This window comes from Lissotriton helveticus, chromosome 4_1 (genome assembly GCF_964261635.1).
Source record: "Lissotriton helveticus chromosome 4_1, aLisHel1.1, whole genome shotgun sequence".
Lineage (NCBI taxonomy): Eukaryota > Metazoa > Chordata > Amphibia > Caudata > Salamandridae > Lissotriton > Lissotriton helveticus.
The window spans coordinates 1,056,262,077-1,056,287,393 of record NC_136063.1 but is presented as its reverse complement, the minus strand read 5'-3'; the positions used below and the strand labels follow the sequence as shown (position 1 = coordinate 1,056,287,393).

General features: G+C 47.9%; 1 protein-coding gene across 6 annotated transcripts in view; it reads left to right on the top strand.

The window, feature by feature from the left end:
• CTNND2 (catenin delta 2) overlaps positions 1-25,317 on the top strand; it is a 3,216,642-nt gene that overhangs the window by 3,136,505 nt on the left and 54,820 nt on the right. For all 6 annotated transcript variants that reach the window (XM_078687656.1, XM_078687653.1, XM_078687655.1 and 3 more), the window contains one exon: positions 335-463. In XM_078687656.1, the coding sequence (XP_078543782.1) occupies positions 335-463 (129 nt within the window). The remainder of the gene's footprint in view (positions 1-334; positions 464-25,317) is intronic.

Genomic DNA, 25,317 nt, shown 5'->3' with positions numbered 1-25,317 from the left:
TATCTAAGCACAGCATATCCCTGTTCAGTAAAAGCCATTAGGTGTGTGTGTAACACGCATCCTCCAAATCAGAGCCCCCACTATTCGTATTTGACATCATCACTTATGCAATGCCGCCGAGTTAAAGCTTGCATAAGACATTACTTTTCAAATTGCTTGCCTTTTAGTACTTTGACTCTCTTATTATTTAAGGTTTTCCTTGGATTGATGAAAGTTGACAGTTCCTTCACCTTTTTCTTATCCCATTCTAAGTGTACATTGTTTTCAAAATGTGTTTGTCGTACATGTAAAATATCACATGGGAAAAGATTGTTGTACCTTTTATAATTTTTAGCAAGTGCCCCAGCTTCGCCTCGGGAAATGATCAGCCTTAAAGAGAGGAAAACAGACTATGAGTCATCTGCAACAAATGCCACTTATGGAAGCAAAGGAGAACACACTGCCAGAAAAGACACCGTAACAGGTCGGAATAAAACGCAAAGAGTTGTAGCGATTGCAAAGATGCCTAGCACGTTGTAGAGTTTAAACGAGCAGTCAATGACTTAGCTTTGCTAGGGTAAAAAGTTGCATTTCCTTAGTTTGTTACTATTTCCATTGTTTTGAAGTAAATGCACAAATAATCAACGTATTCAGAAATGCTTGGGCTTACCGTGCAAATATTCCGTTTTGCCTACAGAGGGGGCACAAGATCCAGTAGCCATTATGTCACACACGTTCACCTTTCCTCTGCATTTTTACTTTCTCTTTATATTGTGCGTTGAGGCTTTTTCTATTCGGTAGGGGTGCTTAGATTTTCGCTTGATTTCTTTTACCCGCGCAGTTTTGTCTTTAGCAAATCGGCAGTAGCTTTGCTTGACAAAGATAAGAAAACTTTGACATTGTCTGCTAAGTGAATGGAGAATTTGCATTAAAAGCACACCCATAATGAGTGATGGTGGAACTAAAACCCGCAGTACAAGATATGCTGGGGAGAAGCTACCAAGACTCTCTGAAGGGAGAAGCTCCATGTTCAGGATAACAGGAAGTGAAAACGCGAAGGTTTACACTTAGTGGGGCAGTCAAATTGCTTGCTGATTCCTTTGTTACTTTTAAATGGACACGTACCCCCATTAAACCTATTAGTAGCAGTGCCTTGTGTTTTGAGATAATGCTACCATGAACAGCCCCTGTAATCTGTAAACCGCTAGAGAACGAGAACCAGATTTATAAATTATTAAATTACACCCTATCATTCAATCATTGCCACTCTTAGCTGAGAACTGTACTGGAGGTGGGTGGATCCTGACCTATACACTTGAATAATCAAAGCACAGCGCTTCGATTATTGCACCACAGGCCTATTGGCGTTTAAATAATTGGGTAGAAGTCATTCTTAAAGTAAGAGAAGTTCATTGCATTCCATTGAGCTCATTGTGACGGTCAGTTGAAGAGGGTACCTAACACGAGCAGGCAGCATCCTCAAACCTTTTGCATCCCTGCAAGTTGTACTAGGTTTGTGGTGGGGCTCGCACAAACACTGGAGCCACATGCAATACTCACAGTTCTTTTTTATTTGGGAAGTGGGTGATATTGTTGTGGGTGATGATTCCACTACCCCTCCTTCCCGTCTCTATCCTAAACACTCGAGGATATACCCAAGCATCAACAAACTACGCTAATACAAATTGTTAAGTGACATATTGATTTAAGGAAACTCATAGGAACCACAAAGAAAATTAAAACAAGTACTTCATTGCTGTTTTCAAAATTCCTGATTTCTAAATTCATGTTTCATTCTTGCAGAAGATGCAAATGATAATGAGAAACAAAAGTATTTGGCACAGATCAGGTTGCGGCTCCACATATTTCTTGTGAAGAAACCCCTGCTGATTCTGCCCAATAGGAGACAACCGCCCTAGTAGAACAACTGTGGACTTTCCCTGGTGGAAAATGACCCTCAGAAACATAGGCTTGTGAGATCGCCTTTCTGACCTAATGACTAAGAGTAGGAAATGACACCTTTTGACCTTTATTTGCCAGGCCATGGCCATAGGAAACTAAAAGAGCGCTAGAGATTCTCAAGTCTTTAGTTCTATCTCATATATTGTTAGTGCTCATTTAACATCCCAGGTAGACAGAATTACGCTGCCTTCAACATCAGAAGAAACTGGGATAACAATCTCCTGATCTAAATTCAGGATCTGATTTGAGAATTACCCTGTCTCTGGAAAAATCTGAGATAAGGAGACGAGATGACCAATTCCCCTAGTTCCTCTAATCTTTTAGCTGATTTTATTGCTAAAAGTTCAAGTTCAAGTTCGGACATTTGTATAGCGCACTGCTCACCCAGAGGGTCTCAAGGCGCTAGGGGGAGGGGTACATTATTTGTTGAATAGCCAGGTTTTGAGCTCTTTTCTGAAGGAGATGTGGTTCTGAGTAAGGCGGAGGTGGGTGGGGAGTGAGTTCCAGGTCTTGGCAGCCAGGAAGGAGAAGGATCTGCCACCCATGGTGGACTTCCGGATGCGCGGGACTGCGGCGAGGGCTTGATTGGACGATCTTAGTTGACGGGTGGGTTTGTAGAAGGACAGTCGAGTGTTGAGGCATTCGGGTCCTAGGTTGTAGAGGGCCTTGTGTGCGTGGGTGAGAAGGCAAATGTAATTCTTTTGCTGACGGGAAGCCAGTGGAGGTCTTTTAGATGTCCGGTGATGTGATCTTGGCGCGGGATGTCTAGTATGAGTCTAGCTGAAGCGTTTTGGATGCGCTGGAGTTTTTTCTGTAATTTTGTTGTGATTCCGGCGTAAAGTGTGTTACCATAATCTAGTCGACTCGTGACCAGAGCGTGGGTGACAGTCTTTCTTGTTTCGAGGGGGATCCAGCGGAAGATCTTTTTGAGAATGCGAAGTACGTTGAAGCAGGAGGATGAGACAGCGTTGACTTGTCTGGACATCGAGAGAGAGGAGTCTAGGATGAAGCCAAGGTTACGTGCGTGGTCTGTGGGTGTGGGTGCTGTGCCCAGAGCGGAAGGCCACCAAGAGTCGTCCCAAGCTGAGGGGGAGGATCCTAGTATGAGCACCTCCGTTTTGTCTGAGTTGAGTTTTAGGCGGCTCTGTTTCATCCATTCAGCCACTTCTTTCATGCCTTCGTGAAGATTGGTTTTGGCGGTGTTGGGGTCTTTGGTGAGGGAAAGGATTAGCTGGGTATCATCGGCGTAAGAGATGATGTTAAGGTTGTGTTGACGCGCGATGGAGGCGAGAGGACTCATGTAGACGTTGAAGAGGGTGGGGCTGAGTGAGGATCCTTGAGGTACGCCACAGATGACTTCAGTGGCCTCTGAGTTGAATGGGGGAAGTCGGACTCTTTGAGTTCTCCCAGCGAGGAATGAGATGATCCAGTCCAAGGCTTTTCCTTGTATACCGATGTTGTTGAGGCGTTGTATAAGGGTGCTGTGGCAGACTGTATCAAAAGCGGCGGAAAGGTCGAGTAGGATGAGGGCCACTGTTTATCCGTTGTCCAGGAGTGATCGGATGTCGTCGGTCGCTGCAATGAGGGCGGTTTCGGTGCTGTGTTTGGCTCGAAACCCGGATTGAGATGGATCAAGGGAGTTGTTGGATTCAAGGAAGGCGGCGAGCTGGCTGTTGACGGCTTTCTCTATGACTTTGGCCGGGAATGGGAGGAGGGATATGGGTCGGTAGTTTTTAAGTTCAGAAGGGTCAGCTGTGGGTTTCTTCAGGAGGGCGCTGAGTTCGGCGTGTTTCCAGCTTTCTGGGAAGGTGGCGGAGTTGAAAGAGCAGTTGATGACATCGCGGAGATGGGGTGCAATGATGGAGTCAGCTTTGTTGAAGATGTGGTGGGGGCAGGGGTCAGAAGGCGAGCCAGAGTGGATTGAGTTCATGAGTCGAATGGTGTCTTCAGTGGTGATTGGGTTCCAGGCGTTGAGGTTGTGAGTTACTGGAGTAGGATCTGAAGGGGATGGAGAGGGTTGATCGCTGGGAGAGTTCTTGAAGCTGTTGTGGATGTCGGCGATTTTGTTGTAGAAAAAGGAGGATAACGCGTCGCAGAGGTCTTGGGAGGGGGTGATGTCGTTAGATGCTGCGATGGGGTTGGTGAATTCTTTGACGATGTTGAAGAGTTCCTTGCTGTTATGAGTGTTGTTGTCTAGACGATCCTTGAATGCTGATTTCTTGGCGGATCGAATCAGGCGGTGGTGTTTGTGAGTGGCTGTCTTGAGGGAGACCATGTTGTCTGAAGTTGGGTTTTTTCTCCATATCTTCTCCAAGGTGCGGCAGAGTTTCTTGGATTTTTTTAGTTCATCGTTGAACCAGGGGGCCTTTTTGCTGGCTGATTTCATCTGGTGCTTTTTCAGGGGTGCTAATTCGTCAGCACTGTGGGTAATCCATTGCTTGAGGTTGGTGGCCGCTTGGTCTGGGTCCATTGAGATGGTGGGAGGGTTTTGGTTGAGTGATGTGAGGAGTTGGTCGGTGGTGATTTTGTTCCAGTTTCTCCGAGGAATAGGTTGTGGACGGTTGTGGGTCAGGGAGCTTTTGTAGCTGAAGTGAACACAGTTGTGGTCCGTCCAATGGAGAGCTGTGGTGCGATCGAAGGAGATGTGCTTGCTGGAGGTGAAGATTGGGTCGAGCGTATGTCCGGCTATATGGGTGGGGGTGTCAACAAGTTGTTTGAGTCCGAGATTGGCCAGGTTGTCCAGAAGGGTGGTGGTGTTGCTGTCGTGTTTGTTTTCAAGGTGGTAATTGAGGTCTCCTAGAAGAATATAGTTCTCGGAGGCGAGGGCGTGTGGGCTGACGAAGTCCGTGATGTCATCGCTGAATAGAGTGCGGGTGCCTGGAGGCCTGTAAATGAGGGTGCCTCTGAGTGTGGTCCTAGGGTCGGTGTGGATCTGAAAGTGGAGATGTTCGGCAGTTGTAAGATTGTCGTCGGAGCTAGTCGTGATTTTGATGGTGTTCCTATGAATGATGGCGATGCCTCCTCCTGTCTGAATGGGGCGGTCTTTGCGAATAATCTTGTAAGAGTCCGGTATGGCTATGGCGATGTCGGGTGCTGAGGATGTGTTCATCCATGTTTCTGTGAGGAAGGCGATGTCCGGTGACGCAGTGTCGAGTAGGTCCCAGAGTTCAGTTGCGTGTCTGTGGACTGAGCGGGTGTTAAGAAGTATGCATTTCAGGCGGTCAGAATCGGTGCTTTGTACGGAGGGAGTGGATTTGGTGAGGGTTCTGGAGCAGTTGAGCTTGCAGGGGAGGCAGGCGAAAGGGCCGTGGGTACGTCCAGGGAAGGCGACGCAGCAATGAGGTGTGCGCCCGGGGTTGAGGGCGAGGAGAGTTGCGGCATCATAAGTGACTCTAGTTGGTTGGGAGTGGCGGGGACCAGGGGTCGTGGCGCTGGGCGCGGTCCAGGCGCGGACGGGCGTAGACGGGCTTACCTTTGGCGCACCTTCGGCGCAACTGGGGCGCGATCGCTGCGCGTGAACGCTGCGCGTGAACGCTGAGCGCTAATACATCTGACATATATGGATAGAGGAGGGGGGAGGGGCGAGGGAGGGTCAGCTGGGAGGCGGGGCGGGCTGTGGAGGAGGTGCTCCGAGGCAACAACAACAAAGATGGCGGCCCGAGAGTAAACTCGAGGTAGGCAGGGTCAACAAATGGACATCAAAGGCTGCACAACAATCAGGCAATGCGGCGTGCAGTACAGATAAACACAGTACAGTAACAACACAAATAATGCGGGCGTCAATCAGAGCGCAGCGTTAATTATAATCAAAGAGATGCAAATGTCGATTTCAGTAGATAGAGGCACTCGCGCTATAGCGCTATGCAGTAAGGAGGCGCTATGCAGATCGTAGCAATGTGAGAGTAGGAGGCAGGGAGCGCGGGTACGATACCAGGCAGGAGCTGTGGTGAGGGAGCGACCGCTTCTGAAAGCGCCAGAGGGGTCACAACGCTTACGGGGCTGGGAGCGGGATGTGTAGTCCGTGGGAGGGAGGGTCAGCTGAGAGGCGGGGCGGGCTGTGGAGGAGGTGCTCCGAGGCAACAACAACAAAGATGGCGGCCCGAGAGTAAACTCGAGGTAGGCAGGGTCAACAAATGGACATCAAAGGCTGCACAACAATCAGGCAATGCGGCGTGCAGTACAGATAAACACAGTACAATAACAACAAAAATAATGCGGGCGTCAATCAGAGCGCAGCGTTAATTATAATCAAAGAGATGCAAATGTCGATTTCAGTAGATAGAGGCACTCGCGCTATAGCGCTATGCAGTAAGGAGGCGCTATGCAGATCGTAGCAATGCGAGAGTAGGAGGCAGGGAGCGCGGGTACGATACCAGGCAGGAGCTGTGGTGAGGGAGCGACCGCTTCTGAAAGCGCCAGAGGGGTCACAGCGCTTACGGGGCTGGGAGCGGGATGTGTAGTCCGTGGGAGGGAGGGTCAGCTGGGAGGCGGGGCGGGCTGTGGAGGAGGTGCTCCGAGGCAACAACAACAAAGATGGCGGCCCGAGAGTAAACTCGAGGTAGGCAGGGTCAACAAATGGACATCAAAGGCTGCACAACAATCGGGCAATGCGGCGTGCAGTACAGATAAACACAGTACAATAACAACACAAATAATGCGGGCGTCAATCAGAGCGCAGCGTTAATTATAATCAAAGAGATGCAAATGTCGATTTCAGTAGATAGAGGCACTCGCGCTATAGCGCTATGCAGTAAGGAGGCGCTATGCAGATCGTAGCAATGCAAGAGTAGGAGGCAGGGAGCGGGGGTACGATACCAGGCAGGAGCTGTGGTGAGGGAGCGACCGCTTCTGAAAGCCCCAGAGGGCTCACCCTAACAACCCCTTGCAGCAGCCCATTGCACCAATACTGTTGAAGGTGCCTGCCAATTCAAAAAAGTCTCTCTCGCAATTCTAGAATCTGAAACGGATCACAATCTGCAGCGCTCACACCCTTAAGACCACAAAAATGTTCAAAATGTCTCCAGTGCTTAGCGTAGGAGGCAACAGTAGAGGGCTTTCTGGAGGCTTGTATCTCAGAAGCCACCAATGCCAAACAACCTTATATTTGGAGGGAGCACCTTGCAAGAGTCAGTCCATCAGACTTAGATCCATCAGCTGTTTCATCACAAAAGATTTGATTCTTTGAGAGGAGAAGGAGAAACCGGAAGGTGAAAGGGCTGTGCAGCTTACTCTCGTTTCACTGCCAGAAACAGCAGTCGACAAGGCCAAAATTAGGCCACCAGAGTAACTTCCACCCTCTCCTCCTGAATCTTGTGAAGTACCTTTGGGATGAGGGGAATTGGAGGAAAGGCATAAGGAATGTCTTTGGACCAGTGAACTGGCATTACATTTATCGCCCAGTCCTGTGGAGAGGGAGTCCAGGGGCAAACCTGAGGGAGAAGGGCATTATTGAGGGAGGCAAAAAGATCTAACCATGGATTCCCGAACCTTGCCACTATTTCCCAAAATATTTATTCCGCTAGATAATAATCCAGAGAGGAGTTGATGTTCAGGCTGAGTCTCTCTGCTAGAACATTCTGTTTCCCCAGAAGATATAGGGCTGTTAAATTTAGCACATTCTGCTCTGCCCAGGAAGAAATCTGGTGGGCAATGAAGCCTTTTCTCCTGTACCCCATGTCTGTTAATGTAACTCTTGGCAACTGACTGTTTGTTCTCAGCACGATTGATTTCCCTATTAAGTGCGGGGAAAGGAATTGAAGTGCCTGCCAAATTGCCATTATCTCTTTCCAGTTAGAAGATTGTTGCTAGTCCAAAGGAGACCTTCTCTAACTTAACTGTATTTCCCCAAAGTACCCACCCCCACTCCCATGTACCTGTGTGAGGACTGTGGGGGCCATATACTTGAATGGAGCACCCTTCACTGTGGAAGCGTGCACTGACAGTTGGTGGTGCGTGTGTCCTGTGAAAGCGTGGACCGACGGCTGGTGGTGCTTCTGTGCCTGGTGAAAGCTTGCACTGACGGCTGGTGGTGTGTGCCTGGTGGAAGCGTGCACCGATGGCTGGTAGTGTGTGACGGCTGGTAGTGTGTGTGCCTGGAGAAAGCGTGCACTGATGGCTGGTGGTGTGTGTGTCTGGTGAAAGCGTGCACTGACGTCTCGTGGTGTGTGTGCCCAGTGGAAGCATGCACTGACGGCTAGTGGTGTGTGTGCTTGGTGGAAGCGTGCACTGACAGCTGGTGGTGTGTGCCTGGTGGAAGAGTGCACTGACTGCTGGTGGTGTGTATGCCTGGTGGAAGCGTGCACTGACGGCTGGTGGTGTGTGTGCCTGGTAGAAGTGCGCTCTGGCGGTTGGTGGTGTGTGTGCCTGGTGGAAGCATGCACTGATGGCTGGTGGTGTGTGTGCCTGATGGAAGCGTGCACTGACGGCTGGTGGTGTGTGTGCCCGGTGAAAGCGTGCACTGACGGCTGGTGGTGTGTGTGCCTGTTGGAAGCGTGCACTGACGGCTGGTGTTGTGTGCCTGGTTGAAGCGTGCACCGACAGCTGGTGGTGTGTGACGGCTGGTAATGTGTGTGCCTGGTGAAAGTGTGCACTGATGGCGGGTGGTGTGTGTGCCTAGTGGAAGCGTGCACTGACGGCTGGTGGTGTGTGAGCCTGGTGGAAGCGTGCACTGACGGCTGGTGGTGTGTGTGCCTGGTGGAAGCGTGCACTGAAGGCTGGTGGTGTGTGTGCCTGGTGGAAGCGTGCACTGACGGCTTGTGGTGTGTGTGCCCGGTGAAAGCGTGCACTGACAGCTGGTGGTGTGTGTGCCTGGTGGAAGCGTGCACTGACAGTTGGTGGAGTGTATGCCCGGTGGAAGCGTGCACTGACGGCTGGTGGTGTGTCTGCCTGGTGGAAGCGTGCACTGACAGCTGGTGGTGTGTGGGCCTGGTGGAAGCGTACACTGACGGCTGGTGGTATGTGTGCCTGGTGGAAGCGTGCACTGACGGCTGGTGTTGTGTGCCTGGTGGAAGCGTGCACCGACTGCTGGTAGTGTGTGACGGCTGGTAGTGTGTGTGCCTGGTGAAAGTGTGCACTGATGGCTGGTGGTGTGTGTGCCTAGTGGAAGCGTGCACTGACGGCTGGTGGTGTGTGAGCCTGGTGGAAGCGTGCACTGACGGCTGGTGGTGTGTGTGCCTGGTGGAAGCGTGCACTGAAGGCTGGTGGTGTGTGTGCCTGGTGGAAGCGTGCACTGACGGCTTGTGGTGTGTGTGCCCGGTGAAAGCGTGCACTGACAGCTGGCGGTGTGTGTGCCTGGTGGAAGCGTGCACTGACAGCTGGTGGAGTGTATGCCCGGTGGAAGCATGCACTGACGGCTGGTGGTGTGTCTGCCTGGTGGAAGCGTACACTGACGGCTGGTGGTATGTGTGCCTGGTGGAAGCGTGCACTGACGGCTGGTGTTGTGTGCCTGGTGGAAGCGTGCACCGACTGCTGGTAGTGTGTGACGGCTGGTAGTGTGTGTGCCTGGTGAAAGTGTGCACTGATGGCTGGTGGTGTGTGTGCCTAGTGGAAGCGTGCACTGACGGCTGGTGGTGTGTGAGCCTGGTGGAAGCGTGCACTGACGGCTGGTGGTGTGTGTGCCTGGTGGAAGCGTGCACTGAAGGCTGGTGGTGTGTGTGCCTGGTGGAAGCGTGCACTGACGGCTGGTGGTGTGTGTGCCTGGTGAAAGCGTGCACTGATGGCTGGTGGTGTGTGCCTGGTGGAAGCGTGCACTGACGGCTGGTGGTGTGTGTGCCTGGTGAAAGCGTGCACTGACGACTGATGGTGTGTGTGCCTGGTGGAAGCAGGAGCATTCACAATGATAGAAGACACAAATGAAACTGATGAAGAGGAGGGGGAGAAAGGAGGAGGAGTGCGAGCAGAAGAGCATCATTCACAGCTAGAAGACACAAATAAAGCTGACCAGGAGGGAGGGGGAAAAGGGAGGTGGGCAGTGCAAGCAGAGGAGCCTGATTACAGCAATAAAAACACAGATGGCAGCTGTGCACGTGTGCAAGCTCGTGAACGCAAGCTGTAGGCCAGCAAAAGCCTATGTTGGCACTTTCAAAAGCCACTTACTAAATGTCTCGAAGAGACAGCGTATGCGCGTTCTCAGGCGAGACCTAAAAAGGGATCTGTTTAATAAAAAGAAGAGTGTAAGTACGATTTTTTAAAGACTAGGGATAGGACCACTGCATACTCTAAAAAAAGGTTTTTTGTCAACAGTTACAAAGGTGGTGGAATTACAGTGACACTTGTGTAGTCGGTAAAATATCAATGTTTTGCAAACTAATTTCAGTCACAAAACATCATTGCATCACTTTTCAAATTAGTATTTGGAAGAGAAGCCCTAAACACACCACTTACAAATACCGATTCAGAATTTAGTGGCAAACACAAATTGCTATTCAGTAACGTGTTAAAGTAGAAAAATACATTTAGTGGGTTCACTGCTTATTTTTTATTTTTTGTAACATGTTACTGTATTGCAATGTGGGTTTGTTGTATACCAAACGGCATTTTTTAAGGGTGTAAACAGCCTGATATTGGAAATCAGACCTTATGTGAACACAACATTCCTTTGCATATCTAGCCCTTGTTCTTGTTAGCCCTTTCTGGCTTCGACAACCATTGTTTACAATTACCGTGGATCTCATTAATATGCTGAAAGATGGATTTTCATTTACCAGCCCTGTGCAGTCCTGGAGTTGTAGTCTCGGTTTACATGGATTGATAGATCCATTTGAGCTAGCACACCTAGAAACAATTTCCTTTCAGCATTTTTATATAGCGCAAACCTGGCCAAAGGTCCTTGGCACACTTTATATGAGCACCAGAAAATGTACAATTTTTCAAGTTTTCCCTAAGACTGTCGGGTTCTCCCACGGAGGGACTCCTCCCTCTCTTAACGTTCCATTTAGATTTCTGTGCCTACCATTCAGGACTGCAACCGCACTGCTGAACCGAGCGCCTCTATCCAGAGACTTTTGCCTGGCCCACTTAAAGAACCTCATTCACTTTGTGCCCTCCAGATTCTGGAATTAATTACCACATTGTGTTAGGGTTTTCACTCCACAAAGCAATCTTCACTCCCTGAGCTTATCTGACACATGCAGATCTATTGACGGCTTTCACACAGCAAGGGACGCCTCATCAAGTCATCCTACTTTTTGGGCTGTCAACACCTCCCCTTGTCCTGAGGAAGACCTGCCATGACATTCCAATAACGCTTTGTCAGGGTCGAAACGTCAACCAATATATATGGTTAAGCTTTATCAAATTTCTGGATTATAAATCAATAAGCAAACCTGCTGTTTACCAGAGTTATTGCCTACCTTTGTTTTGACCGCATTCTAGTTCCCTGTGTAAATACTTGTACATACTATCACCTTGTATATATTCACTACACGACTATCACTGAGCATTTAATGCCAATGTACCATATGTCACCTTTTTCAATATTTCGTGTATTGACAGCCTTCTGATTACTTTAATTGATATAAAAGATAAATTATTTTTTGCAAGCATACTAGTAGGTGTTTTGCTTTGATCTGTGTTCCAACTGCATTTGATATGCGTTTCAACGTATTTTGATATGTGTTTTATGATTTAACCATGGTAAATGCTATACTTTTCATACTTATTTAATAGGTATCAAGCGAGTTCTGTTGTTTCTTTACAATTTATTTTCTTCAAAGCAATTGGGTTCTCACCGACTGAACCATTGTAGTCTATTATATGCCATTTAGGAATGGCACCCACAAACTTCAGGACCGTGGGAGCGCTGGTTACAGACACCCCACGACCTCCTGATGCCAGGTGTTCTGCCTCGCACAGCTGGCAAGTAGGTACTCGGCCTCCCACCTGGTGCTCCTCTAAGGAACCCTCCAGTCTCTGGGGTGGGGTGGTGAACCCCTGGGGACGCTGCTCACACTCCCTCCCTCTCCTTTGAGACAGGGCGCCAGCCCCCATGCCCACCCCACTACTCTTGGACCTAAATACTTTACTTCGCCTCTCTTCCCTCTCTAAGGCCTCCTCAGACCCTTGGACCCATGACCAGGGGTCGGGCTCTTGTGCCAGCTCCCGGGAACTAAAAGCTTGCACCCTAACACGGGTTGGCGCAGTCCTGGAAAACAATTACTGAGCCTAGGCTCCCTGGGGGCCAAATTAAGCAACCCCTTCAAATAATTCGCCATGCTAACCAACACCAAATCATCCAGTGCACGCTTGTACTCATCCACACTTGGCACTGGCTGTGCGCTGCCACCATTCAAACTAGACTCCACCCGATTAACCTTAATGTCCACTTCCCTCATGCTTAACTCATGAGCTAAGATAATCTTTTTCTCTTCCAGGGCAAGAGCGTTCCTGCTCTCCTCTGTTCGCTTTTCACTTTCAACGAGCAGCTTCTTCTCTTCTGCTTGAGTTTTAAGTTTTAAAACCTCCAACTCATGCTCTCTGACCCTTTGGTTTTCCTCCAGCTCCTCTGATGAAAATCTCCTCCCTGAATTGTTACTACCAACCCCTGAGGCTGGTCCCTCCACTGGCAAATCCTGTGGACCAAATCCATTCCATGGGTCATCCTCATCCACCTCAACATCACCTGTCTCCTGAGCCCCTTTGGCTTCCCACCAGGCCCTCATGGCCAATTACAGCTCCTCCTTCTTGGCGCTACTTTTCATGGGACATCCCAAAGCTCTGCAGAATTGCCTCAATTGATCAACTGTGTAGGTAAGCAATGCCTCAATGTCAAACTCTAATTCTGCAGCCTCACTGGCTACTTGACTCCTCTGAGACATGATGTGTGGCTTAATGGTCGCTCAAAAATGGAACCAACAAATCAAAACACAATATGTGTTTATGTTGTGGTCTGCGCTTACCTACTGATGTACACCAATCACTGTGAGTGAATTTTCAAATACACGTTCAATTTCCAAAACCCGCTGACGGTCAACGGTAGGTTCCAACCTCTGCCTCCAATGTTAGAACCGGGATCCCTAGTTGACTGAGGTAGGTACCTTAGGCCAAGTAGGGGCCCTGGCCTTCACGTCAGGGGAAGGAAGGATACCTACTCGGATAACCCCTGCTCACCCCCTTGGTAGCTTGGCACGAGCAGCTAGGCTTATCTTCAAGGGAAATGTGTAAAGTATTTGCAACCACGCTCCTAGTGACCCAGTGGTGACACCACAAAAGGACTCCACACGAGTTTCATATAAAAAACAAGTATACGTTTATATACAAAGATATACGATGAGACCACACAATAAAAATCCAACGTATGCATGTTTGTAATATACCTCCTGGCCTATTCTTAGGCCAGCCAGCTCTTGTAAGCTCTGGCGGTATTAATGAGCAGTTCTAGGTGATCCTATGCAGTCCTAATGCAATGCTATGTAGTTCGTAATGCAAGAATCAGGCACTTTGCAATGTAAAAATAATGCAGTTTGTTATGCAAACTAATGCAATGCCTAATACAACAATCAGGCAGTTCGTTATGCAGAAATAATGCAATTCATAATGCAACAATCAGGTAGTTTGTTCTGCACACTAATGCAATACGTAGTACAACAATCGTGCAGTTTGTTATGCAGAAAGAATGCAATGCGTAATGCAACAATCAGGTTGTTTGTTCTGCAAACTAATGCCATGCATAATACAACAATCAGGCAGTTTGTTATGCAGAAATAATGCAATGCGTAATGCAACAATCAGGTATTCGTTCTGCAAACTAATGCAATGTGTAATGCAACAATCAGGTAGTTCGTAATGCAGAAATAATGCAATGCGTAATACTCTCCAGCACCCATCATGGTGCTTCAGATGGTCACTCTCCCCCTCGTACTGACTCGTGGTCAGTTTCCATCAACATATGCCCCCAACACGGGTCTGGTGTAAACCACACTGCAGCTCCACGCTCCGCCCCGGTACTGCTATTTAGAGGCATGTACAGGCCGCGAAACAAGCTGGAACAGAGCCTCGCACTGCAAGAAGGGGAGAGGCCGAGAGCGTCTCTTTCCGAGCCCGCACCCCATCCCAGGCACCGACACACGTTACCTGGGGGGTGCGACCTCGCTCTCCGCCTCTCGCAACTTGGGCCTCCGATGCGTCTTGCTTGATTCCGGGCTGATTACGATAACGAAGATCTCAGGCTGTAACAGGGCACACGCACACTGCGCCCCTGAGACTCCCTTGAGCCTCGGATGGGCTCGGTTACAGGGTAATCCTCACGAAGGTCTCAGGCTGCACGAAACACACGCACACAGCATCGCTGAGACTCACTTGTTTTCCGGGTGCACACAATCACAGGGCAATTCTCACGAAGGTCTCAGGCTGCACAAAGCCCACACACACAGCGTCGCTGGGACTCACTTTGACTCCTGGTGCCCCCGATCACAGGGCAATTCTTTTAAGGCTCTCACGCTGCAAAAAGCACATGCACACAAGTGTCGCTGAGACACTCTTGAACTTGTGGTGTGCACGGTCACAGGGCAATCCTCACGAGGGTCTCAGGCTGCACAAAGCACACAGCGTCGCTGAGACTCACTTGGACTCCAGGTGCATACGACCACAGGACAATCCTAACGAAGGGCTCAGGCTGCAAAAAGCACACATACACAGCATCGCTGAGACTCGCTTGGACTCCAGGTGCCCACAATCACAGGGCATGGCTTACAAAGGTCTCAGGCTGCATCAAGCACACGCACACAGCGTCGCTGAGACACTTCTGGAAACTTTTGTGTTCCTGAGTTTCCAAAACGGAGCCAGCTCACCTCGGGCTCTTGGGGTTAAGTTGCTTCAGGACACAGCACAGCAAAGTCCTTTCAAGCAGGGAAACTCGGCACACAGCAAAGTCCCTTTAGCCGCTCCTTGGTTAAGGCAGAAAACTGCAGGCCAGCCCCAGAACACACAACAAGGGTCAGTCCTTTTCTTCAGCCTATTCAGCTGTTTCTTCCTTGGCAGAGGTTCCTGTTCACCACAAAGTAATTTCAGTCCTTTACAGTGTTGAACAGGTCCACTCCTGTTCAGTCTTGCTCAGTTCCATTCCAAAGTCCAGGGGTTTCAGCTACCATAGTTATACCCCTAAATGTCCTTGAAGTCTTTGTGTTTAGGGGGCACTGACCCCTGTCTAAACCAGTTCTAGGTGTCTCCCTCCCAGAGACACCTTATTCCTATGATAGTGGGGGTCTGGATCCTTAATCACTCAGCAGGGGATAGAGCCATTGTTTTATGGCGGCAGCCTAGGCCTCTTTGCCTCCAGGGCTATTCCTCCCCCGTACACTCCAGATGCAGGTCAGCCTGTTGATGTCTCACCTCCTCCCCTGGGTCAAGACATTCCCCAGATCCTATCACTTTCAGATCCAGACAGTCAATCCACAACCAGGCAGAGACACACAGAAATGTTAGAGCACAAAAACCAGCCACTTCTAAAAGAGTGGTTTCTAAACACACAATGTAAAAACCACCCTCACAAAAAGATGTGTTATTGAATTTTGAGTTCAGGCACACTAAACTTCACCTCTCCATCTTAAGCCTTTGGGAAGATAGGCTGGAAACATATTACACAGCCTCCCTATTCTGTCCTATGGGCAGGATGGCCTTTCAACAGTAAAAAACGAAATGGAGAGTATTTCACTGTCAGGACATGGTACACACCTCAATACATGTCCTACCTTTCACATACAATGCACCCTGCCCAGGGGGTACCTTGGGCCTACCATTGGGGTGTCTGATGTGCATAGAAAGCAAAGGGTAAGGCCTGGCAAGAGGGTGCACTTAGAAGGACAACATGGCAGTTCAACAAACTGTGTGCAGGCACTGCAGTGGCAGGCCTGAGTTCTCTTTTTAAAGCTAATTGTGTGGGTGGCACAATTAGTGCTGCAGGCCCACTAGTAGTATTTGCATTACCAGCCCTGGCACACATAATGCACTTTACTAGGGACTTTACTAGTGAGGCAAACATACCAATCATGGACAACCAATTACCATTACACTTTACACAGGGATCACTTGCACGTTGACACTGATCAACAGTGGCAAAGTGCCCAAAGCATCCAAGTTCGGTACAAAAGAACGGTGATGGATCAAACCCAGATCTTTTGACTGGGTGTGAGTGTTTGATTGGCTCAGATGCTCCGTCCATCACCACCCCCTTTTGTACCGCTTTGGCCGCCATAAGTGTGGCAGGGCATGCTCAGACGTGAGTCCCTTGCTCACTTTGCCACTGGATTCAAGCAAGCCGGGCTGAAGACGGCTGGAATGCCAGAAACCGGTCCTCGGAAGCTTGTTTCCGATCCAGGGAAGTCATGGCTTGGCAGTTTGGACTGGACTGTTCCCCCGAGGCACAGGGTCAGACTGATTTGCATATAGCCATGTCTGAACTGCGGTGGCAGAGTGGGCTAAAGAACGGTGATGGATCAAACCCAGATCTTTTGACTGGATGTGAGTGTTTGATTGGCTCAGATGCTCCGTCCATTACCACCCCCTTTTGTACCAAAGCATCCAAGTTGGCATAACCAGGTCAGAAAAAAGGTTGAGGGGGAAAGCAAAAAAGTTTCAGGAACTTTAGCCAAAAAGGGCCAAGTCCAACAGACCCTATGTGTGTTTCAACTTAATATGAAGGTGAATTTCCAGGTTCTCCTTTAGCTCTAGTTATTTAAAAGTATTATCTCTGAACATCTTGGAAAAAGTTGGAATACTAGTTTTCCAGCCCTCAAATATAAACATGTGCAATTTATTCACCTAGGTCTTGTCACCAACTTGTGCAGGTTTGCTTGATATTCTGATCTCCATTTATGATTACACTATGGAACCTCTAACTATTGTTTAGATTGTAGGCGTGGACAGCTTTGGACAGGAATATCAGTTTATAACTATATATTTCTTGAATGGTATTCCTGTAGGATACTCAGCAGTGTGGCCAAGAGGATTTGGTAGAGAGCTAGAGAGCTCTTAATTTTTGTCTCATGTGTTAAGAAAAACTGTAATTTCTGTTTTACCTCCCTTGCACAGTTCAATTTAAAAGGGCAGATTTAATTCTGAGTTATGCCACCCTATGCTTTTGTAGTACTGTGAACATATTCCACATTACAGTGCAGCTGGACACTTCTTTATAAGGGTGTTTGCCTTGAAGCAGACTTAAATATAAAGAACCTTCTTAAACAGATTCGCTTTGCCGTGGATTAGAAGTGGATGAGTCTGGGACTAAAAGTGTCGCACTTTCCAGCCCTCAAATGTAGTATCAAGAGACTAATCTCAAATGGTTGCTCGCGGGACCATAGTCCCCTGTAGATATAACTGAGTATTGTTTATGAGATATGACTGAGATGGCTGAGGATACTCCGGCTAGGCAGAAGCATTTGATTTGCATCCTGTCTTTAAGACAGTCAGTCTTCATTCTTTTCCGTTTCATGGTCGTCTAGTTGGCACAGTGGCACAACTGCTTATACTGGGTTTGCATAATACCATTGATAGGAGTGTATACTAGAGGTGCACAGATGTTGGGGTGGACGAGCAGGAGATTCTCCAAACTAGTCCTGAAAGAAAATAAGTTCCTTATTTGAGAGCATTACGTTCAGTTTCATACCCTGGTCACTGTCAAGGTAGGGTCCTATCATGTTAACAAATGTGGTAACTACTATCAACCAGTATAGAAAATATAGATAGAAACGTAGAGATGCCCACACCAATAATGAAACAATCAGAATTAAGTTTCCTGTCTTTATTTTTCTTCTTTACTTTCAGGCATATGCATCAAACTAAATACCGGGAGCAAAGTGGCAGATTCTCAGAATCTGCCCCTTTGCTCCCGGTATTTTTGCATTTGGGATGCATCATCCCAAATGCAAAAGGCGCAATTTAAGGAATCTCTAAATTGAGATTCCTTAAATTGCGATTGCATTTAAGGAATCCCAAATTGAGATTCCTTAAATGCAATGCATGAAAGTCCAAAAAATAGCGAATTCGCTAATAGGGGGAGCAAATTACCACGAAATTGAACTTCATGGTAATTTGCTAAAACTTTGAAAAAAGCACTTTTGTGCATTTTTCAAAGTTTCATGTCGCGCACACACATGCCCTTAGGGCATGTGTGTGTGCAACATGTGTGCAGTTATCAATATCAGGGGTGCAACAGGGTGTCATCTTGACACCCCTGCACCCTTGAAATTGCATGAGCAATTTGCGAGTACCTACTGGTACTCGCAAATTGCTCATGCAATCTCCAATTCATTCCTATGGGCCTGTAGGCCCATAGGAATGAATGGTACAGCATTCCTTAATTGTGACTAGCAATTAGCGAGTAGCAATTAAGGAATGTTTAGGAATCGCTATTTTAATAGCGATTCCTACATGCATAGGCTTTTGCTATTCCTAAATAGCGATTCCTTAAAAATCGCTATTTAGGAATAGCAAAAGGCTACGTTGATGCATCTGCCAGTTAGTTCTTTGTGTATAGTAAAATTTCATGTTTAATTAGAAATGACAGCCAATGTGTTTCGTTCATTTAGATGGACTTCTTCTGGGTTGTAATAAGATAAGTATATACAACATATAAACCAGACAGATTCCAAAAACAAAAAGAAAGAATACACCAATGCTTGACATAATCCTAAACCGTAATACATAACTGTATACTTGGAAGAAAGAGGAACATAAGACAAAACCAAAAATAGTAGCTACAGTTCATAGATAAAGGCTGTAACACCAAATATCAGACAATTACTGCAAACAGTAATGACTAATAAGTGTACGATTTAGCGTGAATGGGTGGTCATCCTCGAGGGTCCCGCTTGAATCCCCCGCAACGCAAGATTCAGGCCCATCCAATACTATATAGTACACAGAGCCTAGTATTTGCAATGCAATAGGTCTTGCATTTACGTGAGTTTGAGCTATTGGCATTGTCACAATGAATTTTATTTAAGTTTTTGTTTTTCAAACATAAATAAACAGAATTGTCATTTACAATGCTAATAGCTTAAATTCTCGGAAATGTGAGACCTATTGCATTGCAAATGCTTGTTATTATTTGTTTCTGTTAGACTTTTCCTGCCTTTTTTTCTCACCTTTCTTTCTCACCTTTCTCTTCCTGACACTATACCAAGACCATGCTGATATAGAGGATCATGGCTGCCCTATCATGTAGTTGCTTGGGCTGTTTTTATGCTGTTGTTTATGAAATGTAGCAGTGATTGTATAGGACATCTTATATGACATTCAGTGCACACCGTGCACACATTACATGTTGTAAGTTTAATACCAATTTGGAAAATGTGTTTCTCTTATATTTGGTTCATGTATTTTGTATGTGTCTTTGATTAAAGTATATGTCAAGTTTTTTTTTTTCTACATTCAAATGTGGGCACGATATAACACAACATGCCTTCTAAACATAGCAACCACATGCACTGTTTACTTAATATTCATTAGTGTTGCAGTAATTGTCTGATATTTGGTGTTACAGAATGTACCTATAAACTGTAACCACTATTTTTCGTTTTGCCTTATGTGCCTTTTTCTTCCAAGTATGCAGTTATGTATTATATTTTAAGATTGTCTGTCATTGGTGCATTCTTTCTCTTGTATATTTGGAATTTGTGTGGTTTATATGTTGTATATACTTATCCTATTACAGCCCTGAAGAAGTCCATCTAAATGGACGAAACACATTGACTGTCATTTTCTGCTAATACATTACATTTTACTATATGCAAAGAACTAAGAAAAGAAGAAAAATAAAGACAAGAATCACAATTCAGATGGTTTAATTATTGGTGTGGTGCATCTCTACATTTTTCAAAATAAATTGTAACCAGTCATTAGTTGATGCACCCAGGCAGCAAGTGCTTGTAGTGTTTGCACACATTTATACTTTTGTATGTTCAAAGATCTTAGTTGGAACAATGGGTCTGGTGCAGTTTGTATCTTGGTCCGCAGCCTTTCCTTTACTCAGTACTATCAGATAGTGATAGAAGGCTATGGTGAACAGGTGCTGAGTTCTAAACTGCAAGACATTGTAAGTAAGTGGCTCTGTATATACTGCACCAAAGTAAGGTTCAGTGTGCACAGAGTCCACAGTCCCCAGAGGTATGGCAGAGGCTAAAGTTAGATATAACCTTAGTCTCTAAAGTGGTAGCTTGGTCGCGCAGTAAGGCAGTATCAGAGGACAGTGTAAAGCATTTGTTGTACACACTCAGTCAGCAAATGGTCTCACACACTTAAGAACTGAACTCTATGCCAATTGTTTTGGATATAAAAATATATTGTTGTTTTATTTTAGAACCACAAGTAGGTATAAAAATACTTTCTCAGAATGAGATGTTGCAATTGAATACTTTCAAATACCGAAAAACTTTAGAATGCAATAGGTACAGTTGTTGCAATATGCAACATAAGCTTTACACAATAATAACATTGAGCTCAATGGGAAGTTTTAGGTAAATGCAATAAAATCACTTTACAAATGTTTTTCTTACTCAGGGCTGGATCCTGGATTCAGCCCTGGTGCATTTCCTGTAAACAGTTAAAAGAAATCGTTTTTGTTACACATGCCATTTTTAAGGAATATTTGTATGTTTTGAAAATCGACATAGAAGAAATTTTGGTGAAAACCAAGCAATGTAATCCTATGGAAGAAAATCAAGTTAACGGTAAGTCAGTTATAATAACTTTTTAGGGTCAGTGCTGGGCACCTGGGGCCCTATTCACAGAATTAACTGAAGACAAAATCCTAAACTTACTACTTTTGTTATTCATAGAATGCACTTGCTACTTTTGGTATTCACAGAATGCACTTACTACTTTTGGTATTCACAGAATGGATTTACGACTACTAACACTACGTCTGCACTGGGGCCGGAGGTGGAGATTCCGGCCCGTAGATGGGGCTTCCGGCCCGTAGGTGGGACTTCCGGCCCGGAGGTGGGGTTTCCGGTCGGTGACGGAGAATTAGCAATGGCCGAAATCTCCACCTACGGGCTGGAAGTTGCACCTACGGGCCGGAAGTCCCACCTACAGGCCAGAAGTCCCACCTACGGGCCAGAAGTCCCACGTACGGGCCAGTAGTCCCACCTATGGGCCGGAATCTCCGTCTCCAGGCCGAAATCTCCGGCCTGAGTGCAGACGTAAAGTTAGTAGTCGTAAATCCATTCTGTGAATACCAAAAGTAGTAAGTGCATTCTGTGAATACCAAAAGTAGTAAGTTTAGGATTTTGTCTTAAGTTAGTTCTGTGAATCGGGCCCCAAGATCCAGCACTGGGATCTCTCCTGATAACAGGTGAGTAATTTCGTTTTCGTTGATCGGACGATTTTTAGTGAAGATTTTAAAGTTGCAAAACTCGACACGTAGAAGAAATTCTGAGTGAAACCCAGCCAATGTTATCCTATGGAGAAAATCAAGTTATCAGTCTTTGGGTAAGTACTCGGCTGACAGAGTTAAGGTTCTGGGGGTAGACTCAGGGGTCTCCCAGGGTCAGGTAGGTACAGTTGTTACACCCTCAGCGGCACAGGGGCAGCCGGGTGCAGAGTGAGTAGGCCCAATGTTAGCCTCTGGCGGGTAGGGGGCCTTTGGTCGGTGGCTGCTAGCAGGCAGGCCACACGGCTGTGGGAGCTGAGCTCCTGGTCACTTACACAGGCCAAGTAGGATAGGACAGATGCTGCACTTCCAGTGACACTCGGGCGGCTGGGTGCAGGGTGCTTTTGGGCTGTTGGGCACCCAATGTATTCAAATGGGAAAGCTGCAAGACGAACAAAGGCTGCAAACTTGGGGACGGAGATTCTTCAGGTGTGACCACCACTTCGAGAGGTAAGTTGGGAAGCTGTAGGTTAGGTAACCACCCAGGAGTTGGGCACAGGGGCCGTGGGGCGCCGGGTGCAGGGGTGTCTTTTGGTGTCGGGAAATCTTACCCTCAGCTGGTCGTGGTGAAGGGGTCCCTGGTTGTGAGGCTGCAGGCATCGTCAGGAGCATCGAGGAGGGTCCTTGGGTGCTGGATTCGTGGTCACAGTCGCTGGGGGGATGTCCTCGTGCTCTTTGTTCACTCAGGCACAGGCCGGGCTCGGCGGGTGCAGAGTGTGCTGGATTCGCAGTTCCTGGCTGGCACCAGTGGTTGTTGCTGTTTGAGCAGAACCTCTGATCGTGGGAGTACCAGTCTTTAGATGAGCAAGGTAGTCAGGTCCTGCTGGGATATTGAGGTTGCTGACAATAGGAGACACTGGGGTTTAGCAGGAGCAGGTTCGAGGGTCGACTGGCCTGTAGGGCTGGGGCCAAGTCAGTTGGTGTTGTTCTCTTGTTAACAGCTGCATAGCAGTTCTTCTTTCTTTGTGTTCTTTTTGTTTCAAAATCAGGATCTGAGGAAGGAAGGTTCAGGGTGTCCCTAAATAGTACATTTAGGGGCCTTACAGGTAGGGCAAGGGCAGGGACCAATGGGTCCATGTCCTGGGTTGAATACACCCCCTATCCTGCCACTCTCCAGTGGGTGGGGGCAGGAGCCTAGCTCTTATTTGGTAGGGCTCCCCATTCACAAAATGGCGAGAGCCCGGAATTGTGCCTCACCTCGCCTACCCCACCTGAGGGGTAGGGTTGGCAGAGGCTGGCACACCCCCTTTTCTCCCTTTGGGTTTCCGGCCTGTCTTGCCGCCAGATTGGGGGTCAGAACTGATGGGGGCCAGTTGCTGAGTACAGCAAGTGGTCTGGAGAAGCTCGCAATGGCGGCGTGCCTTTGAAGCTTCCCCTGCCCATCCTGGGGGAGGAGGCCTAGCACCTCACCCCAGTATGTGCATTGTTGCAGGCCCACGCGAGCGTATGGCTCTCGACTCAGGGGTCCAACTGTGTGGCAGCCTAGGCAGCCCCACAGCCAGGACCCTGGTTGTGAGTTAGTTTCAGAGGGCAACTCTAAGTTGCCCTCTGTTGTGCATTGTACATTAAATCCCACACTGGTATCAGTGTGGGTTTAATGTACTGAGAAGTTTGATACCAAACTTCTCAGTCTTCAGTGTAGCCATCATGGTGCTGTGGAGTTCGTGATGACGACCTCCCTGCACCATATACTCTTAAATGGCAGCACTGCACTTACAGTACCCAGGAATGGACCTGGGTACTCTAGGGGTACAGGGCTCATGCACCTATACCCACACCTCTGGCAGAGGGCACCCAGCTAGATGGGTGACTAAGGTATGTCAGGGCAGTGTTTTGTGGGCATGGCACACATCCCTGTGTGCCATGACCACAAAATGACTCTTTGTTTTGTTCTGCACCCAGACACTCAGCCTCAGGGGCTGACATGTGGACAGAGATGCCAATTGGGTTTAGGCTTTAGTACAGTTTTTAGGGAAGGAACCACAGGCCCTGGGTACCTGATTGGCAGGGACCCAGGGCACACCAAGGAAAAGGGCATCAGTCATCAGGCAAAAAGTAGGGGGGTTACTGCAACAGAAACCCACTTTCCTACAGACATTAGTTTGGGATTCTTGATCTTGAGTGGAAGACTTCACGCTGGTGGTATTGGGATGTCTGAGATAGTCGAAGAATGAACTTGCTTTGTTCAGAGATTCATTGCAGATGAACTATTTCTCATATTTAAAGCAAAGAGTGGTCTTTTAGGCAGGGAGCTGCTGACCGGAGGCGTGTGAGTTCTGGCTCAGTATAAGTGACTCCAGCTAAAGGCTGCCAAAGTTTTTTCTAGGTCATTAATGCAGTGGAATGAAGATGTTTTGTCAGCTGCAGACACAGGACCATCAGTATGTTCTTGGAATATTATTAGGAATCTCCTTGAATTATTTGTGTGCTCTTTAAAGTGATTGGTTTATTACTTGGACTTATGAAACTGTTTGGTGCCTTATTTAGAAAGAGTTGTAGACTGTACACCATCAACCGTTCCCAGAATCTTGGTACAGTGAAAGAGAGGACTACCTCAAACGTGGTGAGGAGGAGCAGCTGAGCAAATGGAGCTGCTGCTGCTGGCTTGGGTTGTGGGCTCCCAAACCAGGAGAGCTGGTGCCCATCCATCTGACTGCTGACTGATGCTCACCTAAAGTATTCTTGGTGGTGGAGCGGTTGCTGAAATGCCAAAAGAGGGAAGGAGAGTTGCCGGCACCCACAGACTGTGCTGTTTGAGGTGAGAATCTAGTGTGGCAGTGGTTGAGGACACCTGGATGAGAAGTGGTGAGGAGGAGGCGGCACCATTAGCAATCGTACTGGAGCAGCCTGATGACTGCTGTGCTGCTCTGACCGCAGCTAGGGAGTTGGAGCTGGGATTGGCTTTCACCCACTGAGATGCAGCGGGAGCGTCTGCGGACTGGGTCCGTGTGTTGATCCATTGGGAAGTTGCCTTGAATGGGCGACCCCCTCCGGAGAGACTGGGCAGAACGCTTGGGTGAGCAGTGGAAAGGGGATGCCATTGCCTGAGATGCATGAGGCCTAACTGGGGGCAGCTGCCACCATGCTGCCATAGTGGGGCGATTTGAGTGACATTTGGAGCCTGTTCTGCCTGGGACCTTCTGACGACAAGTAAGTGAGCTTCCCCTTGAAGCATTGGTTTGCCCCGCTTGCACCATGAAGTTGGCGGCTGTCTGGGTCCCCTCTGTGGCGGTGCCTGTGCTGGGAGCTGCCTGCCCATTGTTCCAGTGATGCTGAGAATATGCGGTGGGGCTGGGATGTGCATACCGGCTGGCCTTGCGGTAGCTGTGCCATTGCCTGCATGTATTACTGGCACTTGTTGCCGTGGGCCTGACTCCTGCTGGGTCTGCTGGCTTCCTTTCCCTGCGGTTTGATGCCTGGAACTAGGCTAGTCTTCAATGTCCAGAATAGACAGGCCCTAGACAACTTGGGCCGAACAGATGAGGATTGTTCACACGCAACTCTGCCCAGATGAAGCCACATACTTTACTGGAGTTGAGCCCATAATCGAGAACCCTCGTTTTGGCTACCTGTTGTTGTGGCCTGGGATTTGGTGTGACACCCTGGGAAGTAGGCTATACTCCCCAGGACCCCCTGCTGCTGCGAGACGCCGGAGCACCATAAATTCAACAGAGGAGTCCGGCAGCGCGAATCCCAGACCTACATCTGCCCCCGTCCGCGTCCGGACAAGGCTGGGCTGGGCCACACCTCTTTTACCTGGAGCAGCTGAAGTCTCAGGTGAGAATTGTTTCAGCCCTATTTGTTTAACATGGGGAAACAAATCGTTCCTACAACTGCTAAGCATCCTTCTGTCACTATTGACAGTATGTTGGAGAGGGTGGTTGACATTTTCAACGACGAAATTCAATTAAGAGAGCGTAGACTGTCATTGGAATGTGGAGGTATACAGACCGCCCCTGGTAGTGATCCTATGCCTGTCCCAAGGATAGATGGGGGTAATCCTTTGCATA